The 12163-nt window shown below is 36.9% G+C and overlaps 1 protein-coding gene across 1 annotated transcript; it reads right to left on the bottom strand.

Annotated features, from left to right (window-relative positions):
* Window positions 1-5467: 5467 nt before the first annotated feature.
* Window positions 5468-9415, bottom strand: LOC118740095. Its single transcript, XM_036471592.1, has one exon. The coding sequence runs from the start codon at window positions 9173-9175 to the stop codon at window positions 6596-6598; it is 2580 nt and encodes an 859-aa protein (XP_036327485.1). The 5' UTR covers window positions 9176-9415; the 3' UTR covers window positions 5468-6595.
* Window positions 9416-12163: the final 2748 nt, after the last annotated feature.

Below are 12163 nucleotides of genomic sequence, written 5' to 3'. Positions count from 1 at the left end.
TGCTTAAACACATTGTTTTGTCACATATCAGATATCACTAAATTAGGTATTTTCTGTGGTTTTATTTTCACATTTATATGAAAAAATAAATTAATAATAAAAAAAAAGCTTTCGGTTATCATCAATCCACTAGAAATATTTTATAGCTTAAAAGTAAGTTTTAACAGACAGTCATAGACATAGTTTATCTCTTTATAATTATTAAATATATTTTTCTTAAATTATTAATGCTAGTTATACTATACATAAATAATTAGTTGGTAATTTTTGTTAAAAAAATAATTGTTGTAACATCACATTTGGCTTTTCCTTTGACATTTCTATTCCTTTCATTTGAAGAGAAAACAGTTTATTGATGTTTAATTATTTAATTTAAAATGAACATTCGAGTTCGATAACAATACGTACAAATGTACATATATGTATATATATATATATATGTATGTATTTAAGTGTGCATAAAATTCTCTTAAAAAAGTACATAGTACAAATAAAAAAGTGCATTGTTGCAATTCAGCAGCGTAAAATTGAAAAAAATTTAAAAAAAATAATGTAAATGAACTTAAGTAATTATATTAGTAAAGCTATATTGTGTATATTGATAGGATGACGTAAATTGGATTTGTGGATTTTTTTTTGTGATTCCGTTTATGCAGGCTTTTACGCTCTCTTCTAGTTGTCTATTTGTAAACGTGGATTTAATGTAAAGCAAAAAGCATTATTTTATGTCATTCAGCACTTGACAGTTATAATAATGCCATCGTTTTTGAGTTGAGTTAAAAGAATCGTGGCAATTCAGCGCGCATAAATATATTTCGGGAATAATTTTTTTAGCACAGCCAAAACTAATTTGGAAAATCTGCAGAGATTTGGCATTATTCAGCGCTGTTTAGCAGAATTTTGCGTTATTCAGCAAAATCTTATAAGTTGTTCTTCGTTTCCCGCTACAATTATCTACGAATAATTGCAAATTAGCTTTTTTTGAGTATTTAATCTTCGTTTCAATTCCAGTTATTCAATTCAAATATTTACTATTCTGTGAATTCAGCTCTAATTCAGCTAACATTTTTTTTCAATTTCAAGAGACAGAAATGGAGTGGTTTATTTGCTTAATATTTAGCGTATTTAGCTCTAATTCAGCAAATATTTTTTTTTTCATTCAAGTAATAAAAACTGCTTTCAAGCGTTCCGTAATACCTTCTGACTCCAATTCAAGTAATTCACTTCGATATAAACTATTCCGCACATTCAGCTCCAATTCAGCTAACATTTTTTTCTAATTCAAGCGATAAAAAACTGTTTCTAAGTTAGCTGCGGCAAAAATGCATAAGTCTAAAAGTTTAAAACTTTAAAGTTTCCTTTCAGATATTTAAACTTGTCAACTGCTATTCTGCATTTTTACTAAAATGTTTTTAACTCTAATATGTATTTACTAGCTTTGATTTAGTCAAATTTTATTTACGCATACATATGTGCTTCATTTTTAAATAGTAACTAGGCCTTGCGCTGAATTCGCAAATCGATGAAAATTTACTACAATTGAAATTGTATGTATTTAATTTAATTTATGCCTTTTGCTTCGATTTAGTTCAAGACAGACAGTCAGTTAGTAGTATGTAGTAGTATGTACATATATGTATGTATGTATAATCGTTTTTCAATTGGCCGCAAGTGTACTCATTTCGTTTATTTTTTATTTTTATATATTCGTGGCTTTGGTGTTTTCTATTTTATTCTTTGTTAGAATTAAACTAATGAGGTATTTTGCTTTCTGCACGCAAATATTACTAAAACTTTTGCTTTGTTTTTTTTTTTTTTTTCCTAGGCAATTAGATTCACAACAATAAATTGACTATTTCACATTGACGCTAATTTACACTTGTCTAGTTAGAAGAGCATATCCACTTCCATACGTATATATGTATATATGTATGTATGTTTGCAGGTACTATATGCTTTTACAGTGTATTTTTGGTGTTTTTACAAAAACAATCTTCTGTTATAAATTTCTTTTTTTTATTTACATTTGAAATTGTCTTTACATAAAACCTTGCGTAGCATAATTTATTGATATTGAATCAATTGACAAAAAGGGTGTATTGCAAAATGGCGAAGAAAAAGTTTTATTTTTATCTCACTTCACCTCTGTTAATTATGAAGCAAAAAAAAATTTGTCAAAAGAAAATGGTTTCGGTTAGCCCTAGTGCCTTGGCTAGACTTTCAATGTGAAAATCAAATCGCAAGCTTAAGGGAAATTTGCGTATGAAAGTACGTTGAAATTCATATGTAGTACATACATACTTACGCATACGTACAAGGTTATGTATGCAGCTGTATACACATAGGTACAGTGGACGCGTTTTGATAAATTTTTTTTTTATCTTAAACAAGTAGAGAAAAGCGTAGAAACTCAAAGAATTAAAATTCAGCTGTGTGAATCTCTTGTACTGCAATTAATACTGTTGCTATTATATTTTTCTGTCTGCTCATTTATTTTTACATTTTTTCATATAAAAAGTACACCAATTTTAAAGACTTTGAACTTAAAATTTTAAACTTTCTCTTTTATTTCCATTCATATTTTCGAGTCTTTATTTTTACAAGTTTTTTTATTTATTTTTATCGAAAGTTACAATTTGACTTCTTTTCTTTCTGTTTTTAATTTTTTCATATCCTTCTGAGTATTTTTTTATAAATTAAAAAAACTTTTATTTCTTTATTTATAAATTAAAAAATGTTTTGAACAAAATTTTTTTACCGTGTATTTATTAATTAATTTCTTCATATTTTTTAGTTTCTATTTTTGGAAGCAATTATATTTTTGGAAATAAAATTTTATTTTCCTTATTTGCGCAATATACGTTTTTCGTAAATTATCTGGCCTTCACTAATTTTATTTTTACTTCGTTTCTAAATATATATATATATTTTTTTAATTGTCAAATCGAGTAAATTTAGCTAATTTTCATATATAGTGTAAATATATTTTTTTGAATTAAAATTATTTTGAAAACTCATAATTAAAATTGTTTGAATTCGTATCAAATAATGCATGATGTGTATTATTTCCATGAATATTGCTTTAAATTGAAAAATCACAAACAAATTTGGAAGGTGCTAGTAAAAAAGCGTATGTTTTTCAATAGTTTTCCTTGTATGCACCCACCTGAAGAAAAGGTAATAGCTAGAAAGTTTTGAAACAAAAAAATCGTAATTAAATTTTTTAAATATATATGTTTATTTTTGAAATAAATTAAATAAATTTTGATTCAAAAAATACTTTTAGAAGATGTTTGGTTCGAAAATAATTACAACTTTAGGTTTAAAACAAAAAAAAAATATTAGTTTTAAATTAAAACTTTGTTTTAGAATTTTTTGAAAAGTTTTTTTTATGATGAAAGTAATTGTGAATTGAAAAGGTTTAAAATTTGTAAAATGGGAGCTAACGAAATTTTTAAGGGATTTCTCAATACAAAATTACAAATTAATATTATGTTTGTTGTAAACTTTTTTGCTTCATGCGTTATTTTTTTATTTTAAAGTTATATAAAATATTTGAAAGAAATTGTTTTAAAAACGAATTTACTTTAGAAGTTTTTTACTTAGAATGAAGTATTTTCCTTCCCACTTTTCATCACTCCCTGCCCACTGTACTTTAGTATGTCTGCATATGTGTTACACCACATTATTCAGGCGCGCCTCTACTCAACAATGCCCACTGTACCTATTTTAATATGTATTAACAAATATTTATATAGATACATATGTATGAAGGTACATGTGTATATATAGCTGTAATACAATACGCCAGGTGAATGTTAAATCTAAGTAAGAAGAGAAAAGACAGCGGAAAGGTAAAAAAGTGAATATGCCATTCATTTTCAAATCGGCTGTGATTTTTTAATGGTAAAAGCGAAGCATTTCAAAGCGCGAAAAATAAATTGTATGACAAAGAAATGTATTGTCGCTATGTAATAGAATTTGGAGAATGTGCTATACTTTCAAAAAGTGATAGTAAAAAATTAAAAAAAAAAAAAATATTAATATAAAATATTTGTCGCCTGCTGCAAGCTTATGCTTTGTAATATAGTAACTGTAGCTGGAATTGTTTCTTGATTGTGGCTTGACGATGAAGAATGTTGCAACTTTGAGAAAAATTATAATTTTTTTTTAGTATTAAAGGAAATTGAAGTAAGCGAGAAATGGCGCTACTATGCGCTTAGTAAATTTTGTAACAACTTCACTTTTGTAAGAGTAATGCCAGTTTGTTAGCAAAAGAATGCCGCTCCTGCTTATTCTTTACTTTTTTTCAAGGTTTTGTTTTAGTGTAATTTTTCGATTTGGTTTTTCGATTTGGAAATGATTTTGAAACTAGATTTTTTCATTTGATACTATGTATTATTATTTTTCATAAAATTATTTTTTTTAAGTAACGAAATTAAAACTTATTACGACTCTTCTTGCTCTAAATTTCGAACTAATGCTGCTGATTTTTCTTTTATCTTATGCTTTGGTTATGCTCTATGAGTGTTTCTTTGTATGTGTTGCTTCTTATACAATTATCTATAATTATTTTACATTTAGCTTTTATTAACATTATATTTAATAAATATTAATGAGTTACATTATAAGAATGTTATGAGTTAATTAAAGCTTTTTTATGTTACGTTGAATGGAAAGTTCAATTGAAGTTTATATAAAAAAATTATATAAGTTTTTTGTTTAATAAAATAATTTCAATTTAAAATTAAATAAATATTTAATCTGTTAGTGCGCAAAATTTATACATACACATACTTACGTACATATAAATATTATAAAAAGGTATGTAGACATATGACTACATATTAACTTGGGATTATGCATACGTACATTAGGGTGCAGCACTAAAATAATACGCGTTTTTTCCACCGGAATTTTAGAATAAAGACTATCGCCAGAATATTTCGGAAAATATTAAGATTTACGAGAGCTAGGCCGATTAGAAAAGGTCTCGAAAAAGCGATTTTTTTAATGAATATCATTTTTTTTATCTCCTCAGATAATAGAAGAGTTTAAGCACAAAAATTTGTGAACATTTTACCAACGGAGTCAAAAAAATTAAATCTTAGGAGTAATTTTCAAATTAGTGCAGCTCACGTAAAATTTAATATTGTACCGAAATATTTTGGCGAAAATGCTAAAATATAGTAAATTGCATAATTCCGTGTACTTATTTTTTTGTTTTTTTTTTTTTTGTATTGAGAGTGATGCACCCCAATGTAAATTGACCTTCCTTTAACAAGCTCGTTTGGCAAATGTTTTTTGTTGTGTGTTTTCTTCAACTGAAGCTTATGGATTTTTACTATGGATTCATGTCATTAATCTCTGTTTTATTTATAGATTATTTAACACTGGTTGTGTATTCCATTTTTTTTTTTTCATTTTAGCTTCCAATATATTTTCCACATATATTTAAATTTTATTTTTAGGTCACTTTCACTTGTACAAATAATAAAAAAATTTTAAAATAAGAGAGACAAAAATAATAAAAGTAAAATACTTATAGCAATTCAAGTAAGTCGATACTTGCGCCTTTCTTGTACATTTCACATCATTTCATTTCAATTTTAGCTTTTCAGGTTTCAACTCACCAACTTGTCGTTTTAGTATAAATATATCTACATATATGTACTGTCAACGCATATAACCGTATTTCTATGCTTAATGTTTTTTCTTGCCTTTTTCGTGCGCAAATAAGCAGACAAGTGCTGAAATTAGATACATATTATATAACCGCATTCTATAATCTCTTCTTGCATGTACATATTTGAATTGTATAATCCGCACAAGCTGACTTTCTTATTTGAAAAAAAAATTAAAAGAAAAAAGAAACTCCTCAAACTCCTCTCACTTTTTTCTTCTCGCACCTACCAATAAACACACAAGCCCTCTCGTCAATGTAGCCTACTTAAGCAATTAAGCACATAATAAATTCTACAAATTCAGCAATTCAGCAGCTGCGCGCGCAACAGCTTAAACGCCCACTACCAAAGTGAGTGGATACTTAATAGATTTCTATATCTAATTACAGCTAACGTTCTTAGGTAGATTTTAAAAGCACAAAATATATTGTGAATAATGAATACTGACTGGTTGCTCAGTTGCTTGCTTTTGGTTGCTCTGGGTTTGCTAAAACGCGCTTACCGCTTTCGAAAAAACTGCGCTCGTTGCATGGACGTTGGCAAACACGTTGACTGCGATGACGATGGCGACAACGACGACGACAACGACGACGACAACTACAACGACAATGACAATTACTCAGTATATTGACGGGCGGTGGTGACTGGCTTGTCACCCATTAGTGTGTCTGTGTGTGTGTGTGTGTGTGTGTTGGCTGCTGTAGCACTCGTCTTACTGCCTTGACAGCTACCGGCCGCATATGGACTGCACGTTCGGTCTTTCAGAAAGACCGCTATGTGCCTCAACAACAGCTAACCTGGCCGACTGATCGACTAGCTGTCGACTCTGCCTGCCTGCGATACTGTGCGACGAGCCTGTTTGCATATATCTCTTTCTCTATGCCAATGTAAGGCATGTGTTGCGTGCCCCCTCACACGGCTGCTGGCTCCACGTCAGCGTCCTTGCCCTGTGCGCATGATTGCGCCGCTGCACAGCCTAAGTTTTTCGAACTCTGAAAGAAGATCTTGAAGAGACTACGCTTGGGCGCAAATTTGCCATTCGCCGCTGGCAGCGCTTCTGTGATGCGCGCGGTGCCATTCGGCGAATTGCCATTGCCATTACCGGTGAATATGAGCGTCGTTTTGATGGGGGGCGTTGCAGCATCGTAGCTTTTTGTTACACTAACCGTTGTAGCTTCTATCGCTTTGGCTGTCTGCGTTTGTGTTTGTGTGTGCTCCTTGACTAGAGGTGCGCTAAAGTTGATGATCGTGCTGCAGCTGCTATTCGGTCGCAAGCCGTGTATGCGCGCGGGGCTGCTGTGTCTATTTGTTGCCTGTAGCGGTGGTCCGACTGTGCTGCTGAGCGAATTTTGCGGCGTTAGGAACTTGCATGAGTTGAGTGAGTATGTTGATGCTTTGCTGATGTTGCGTCGTATGTTGGCGCCGCAGCGTGTGCCAGCGCAGTGACGATTGAGGAAGCCGCTACCGCGTCCGCCTGAGCTGCTTTGACGTTGGAGCGTGCGTTCACGCGTGCGTGATTCTAGGCCGAATAGCCGCTTTACGCCACGCCGCACGCGTTTGTTGCGGTAGGCAAATATGAAGGGTGAGGTGAGATTTCCCAGCAGCAGCATGAAGATGGCCAGTTGCGTGGAATGTTCGAAATTGGCGCTGGGTAGGCGGCTCTGCAGTAACACCAAGCACCCGTAGGGGAGGTAGGAGACCATGAACATGATGACCACTAGAATGCTGATGCGTACCGTGCGCGATTCTTCGCGATACTTGAAGAGCGATGAGGCATTCGAGAGTCGATGACGCAGCGTGGACATGTAGCTAAGCGCTTTCGGTGAGCTGTTTGGCAAGCAGGGAATTTGTAGCACATGCGAGTGATGACGGTTGGCGCTTTGTGGCGCAAACTGTTGGTGGCGTACGGTGGGTGCGTGATGCGCATGCAGTTGCTGGTGGCCCAGCAGGTGTGGCGAGCAGTTCGACTCCAGCGGGTCTTGTGTGTACTTGTGCAAGTTGGGTGAAGAGTGCACTTGACGCACGCCCTGCAGGCCATGCGATTCGTGCAGATCTTGAGAAGATGTGCCCAGCAGCGGCAGCTGACGCGCCGAGTAGTTGCGCTTGATTTCGCCACTGGCTGTCTGCAATGTCAGCAGAATGTTCTGATTGCGGTCAGCATAGTTGGGTTGTTGCGTTAGTGACGCCAATGGCTCGGTGTTGTATTCGCCCGACTCCAACTGTGCCGCTTCATCGGACAGCCCGTCATCGGAGATCGTCGGTAGCAGCACCTTGGCAGCAGAGTCGCGACGCGTGCACACAGGTGAACTTTTGCGTTGATCGATCTGCATCTGTAGGCCGCCACGCTCGCATGCGCTGCCGCCGCCATTCGACGAAGCCGACGAAACGGAGTTGCGGTGCGCGCACATATTCGCATACTGAAGCGATGAGCTTTGTTGGTGGTGTGTGAGGTTGAGCGCGCTCTGCAGCAGCGGTGATGAGCCGTTCTGGCGCATGCGCAGCCCATTTTCACGTGCCTCGCTGAATATGCGCCAGTACATGCCACAAACGAAACCAAAAGGCAGCAGGATGATGATTATAAAGTAGACGCAGGCGAAGCTGATGCCGAAAATGCCGTTCGCCGAAGAGATGCTTAACTCACTGATGCCCGGTTGTCCCTCATGCACCACGGTGCGCGAAGTGAAGTCTATTTCGCGGAAGGCGGAGAGCGCGCCAAACAGTAAACCTACGATCCAGGTGAGCGCGATAAAGATCCATGTCTTCAGACTGGAAATGCGCGTATGATAGCGCAGCGGATCGGTGACAGCACACCAGGTGTCGCCGACTACCAGCAACACGCCAAGCGCACCTAAAGCGGCCGCCATATCGATGGACCAGCAGCGGATGTGTGGACGCGGCATCAGTGCAGCCATGACCGCATCGGGTCGCGCTGAAGTAACAGCCTCGGCGTGATGGTTCTCCTCCTCGATCTCGGTGATCACAATAGTATCGGTGCCTTCATCGATTGTCAGCTCCTGACAATAAGTGGAATTGCACTTGTATATCGTCTCAATTGTGCGCGCCTCCTGTTCGCCATCGCTGCGCATGCTTGTCAAATTGCGGCGCACAATCACGCCCTCCTGCTCCACCAGCCTGCCATTGTGTTTGATGGTCATCTGACGATTGCCCGGCTTGGCGAGTATTTCGATGCGATCGTCGCTAGACGCTGCAGCGAGCGAAAGGCTAGCAGACAATGATGCTGCCGCAGCTGTGGCAGAGTTGGCCGATGAGTTGGCGACATCTTCCTCCTCTGTAGCGTTGCGCGTTGCTTGACTGAGAAATAGAGTTGGCGCAAGTATGAGGCAACCGATCAGATTGATGACTAGCAAATTGATGGTGAAGCGATTGGCGGTGGTGCGCAAGCCGGGTGTGACCCAGAAAGCGCCCAAAGCCAGCAGATTGATGACAAACGAGACGAGCAGTAGGGCGAGTATTAGGAAATCTATGGCCATTATTCGTTAAAGTGGCGGGTGTGGGAAATTAGCATGTGATGGTTAGTGGTGTTGTTGTTGGTGCTATTACAATTGTACCCAGCTACTTGCGTGGAGTAAGGTATACCTGGGTTTACACAAATTTCCTTAGTTGTTGGTGTTGTTTTTGTTTCTTTTGTTGCTGATGCTTCAATGATGTAATCGTTTTGTGCGGAAGTAGTTTGCGCGGCATTGGTGCAAATGCAAACTCGAATGAAAAAAAACACACAAAAACAAAGTTTATTATTATTTTTTTTTTTGCGAGAAGGGTTGCGCGCTTAGTAACACTTTTTTGTTAGTTTGTTTTCTATTGATTTTTTTTTTTGTTTTAATGTTTTCAATGTTCAATACTTAGTTAACTTTTGTGTACCGCTTTGTTTGAGGCGAAGGGGTGTGGCGATAGCGCACATCACGATCAGCATGCTAATGCGACAAGTTATCTGGCGTTTGTTGTTGCTGTTAAATGTTGTTAGCGCTCTATGTTCTCGCTGTCAGTTTAATAGTTTTTTTTTTTTTCTTTTTTTCAGAGTTTTTCACTTTTGCAAATTTTCACGCTTCGCCGCTCCCGCTGAATAGTCTTATATGTGCGCTGTCTCGCGATCTATTTGGCTAGCGTGTTTGGGGCGCGTCGTACGTTTGTTCTAATTCACTTTCTTTGCCTATTTTATGACGGAAAGTTTTCGCGCCGTTAATTGCACTTAGTGTGGCTGCTTTTCGCTTAGTCACTCTGCCACTGACTGGCCAACGACAAGAAAGTTAGTAGTATTGAGAAATGGTTGTTCTTTGTCTTGTGGCCGACTGCTGATTCGTGTGGCTGACACACTTTTTTACACTTTTTCAGTACTTGAGCCACTGGAATATTTCCTTTTTAGTATTCTTGGCTTGAATGTTTTCTTTCAGAGTTTTTCGGCATTTTTTCGAAGTGATATTTTTTTCAAAAAATTTTTTTTTTGGAATTTTTTTATCGAAATCTTTTTTTCACAATGTTCTCGAAATTCTAAGTTTGAAATTTGTTGCTCAAATCTTTTTCAAACTTAGTTTAAATTTTTTGTTTCATTAAACGCACTAAAGCACACAATGAACATTTGCTTAAGTGCTTCCTCCAGCATTCGCGTCTCTTCTTTGGCTGCTTTGGCTTTTGTGTGCAATTTTTTTGTTCAATATTTTTTTTTTCACTCAATAACCAATCACTTAACCCCCTTCTGCTGTTTGCCGCCTTAAGGGGATTTTGTTTATTTGTTAATAATTGTTTCTTTTTCAACTTTTCGATTTCTGGTTTTCAAATTTATGCACACAATTTACAAGCGCGCTGCTGTGTTCTTCGTTATTCAAGTTTTGTTTTTTCTTGCGCTTTTTGTTAGTCGACTGACTCAACTTAACACAGGCCGCGAAATTTTTGAGTTTTTTTTCACTTTTTTTCTTTTGCCACACAAATCAAACTGTTTGCTTCACAATTCCAGTTGGCTGTTCGTTGGCTTTTGTTTTAAGCAAACACATATATTTGTGCGCGCCAACCGCCTAGCTTGCATACAAAATTTTATTTTATTTTGTATTTTTCAATTGCTATGCTGCTACTTTGAGACACTCAATTGCAAATAATTTTTAAAATTTCAAGCACTTTTGTTTTGATATTTCGAATGGACACTGCTAAAGCGCGTACAGTTTATTCAGCATCCAAATTTTATACACAAATTTTCATTTAATTATATTTTTAATTTTGCTTAGTATCTGCGTGTAAGCGTCTGTATCGCGTTGGATCGTGCGTTTTTCTCGAAATCTTCTTTTACCGATTTTCAACTTCAACGATCTTCACACCCAAACGTTTCAAGCAAAACTGTAGAGCGTCGCTGGGCGCTGGCCAAGTAATATATCCAATGTGTGTGCTGGATGAGGTGTTGCGATCGCGGCATTGTCGTTGTGCTCGCGTTTCGCGCGAATGCCCCAACGAGCAAGAAACAGCTGAGCGCTCGAGTGGGTGGCTGGCTGACTGGTTGACTGGCTGGCTGGTTAGTACTGTAGCGTGCACACAATACAATAGCGTTCGGTACAATTGTTTATGCTCTGCATACGCGTAATTAAACAATTGACAGCAAATGTGTGGAGCTTGCGGCGCGTAAACACTCTCGATCTCTCGTTTGGTGGTACTTATAAGCGCATATCGTTATTTGTACGCGAAACTATCTACGCTGAGCGCGTTGAGTGAATTGAGTGCGCACCTTTTCTGCTATTTAGCGCGCGTACTCACTCTTCCTTTAAAAAAAAAAAAAAAAAAACTAGCGCTCTTCTCAGCACTCACGCGCTTCACTTCTTTACGCTACACTTCACTTGTTCTGGATCTGCACTTGTTCGGCCACCAAAAAGTACACAAAGTCTAGTCTTGCTTATTGAAAATTCCCACGATAAGTGGGATGAGCTGACGCACTGATTTTTTTTTTTAATGATTTGCTAAAGCAGCGGTGCGCTGCTGAGTAGTGGTGTGCCGCGCGCGGTAGTCTACTCGTAAATCGCCAAGTCACGCTGTGCTCTGCGCTGTATCGCCGTGGTTTCCACTTTGTGCGCTCGTTGTTTACCTCGCTGCTCTCGAGATATCCACACTAGGCGTTCGTCTTTGTATGCTGCGTTGACTGACTACTACTTCCTCTACATACATATGAATGCAGATATGTCGTGTATCTTTATTTGTTCTGCTGTATCTTTAATTGAATGCTGGCGGCATTTTTATCGCATATTTTTGTACTTTGATACTCTGAATTTTTTTTCGCTACTTTGCTTTGCTGTTAATTTTTTTTTATGAGTTGATTAATTGAATAGTTTTTCTTTTTGGTTGGCCGCGCGCTATCACCGTTTTGCTTTTGATGTGTCGCGCGCGCGATCGCTTACAATTTACATATGTGTGTACGCGCTGATCATGCGTTTTTGACGTGTTCTCATACATATAGCTGGACGCAGCGCGCTTGGGTGCGGCGTTGT

The sequence above is a fragment of the Rhagoletis pomonella genome, unplaced genomic scaffold, assembly GCF_013731165.1.
Source record: "Rhagoletis pomonella isolate Grant_MI unplaced genomic scaffold, Rhpom_1.0 Rhpom_scaffold_00001, whole genome shotgun sequence".
Taxonomy (NCBI): domain Eukaryota; kingdom Metazoa; phylum Arthropoda; class Insecta; order Diptera; family Tephritidae; genus Rhagoletis; species Rhagoletis pomonella.
This window is presented reverse-complemented; position numbering and strand designations above follow the sequence as displayed.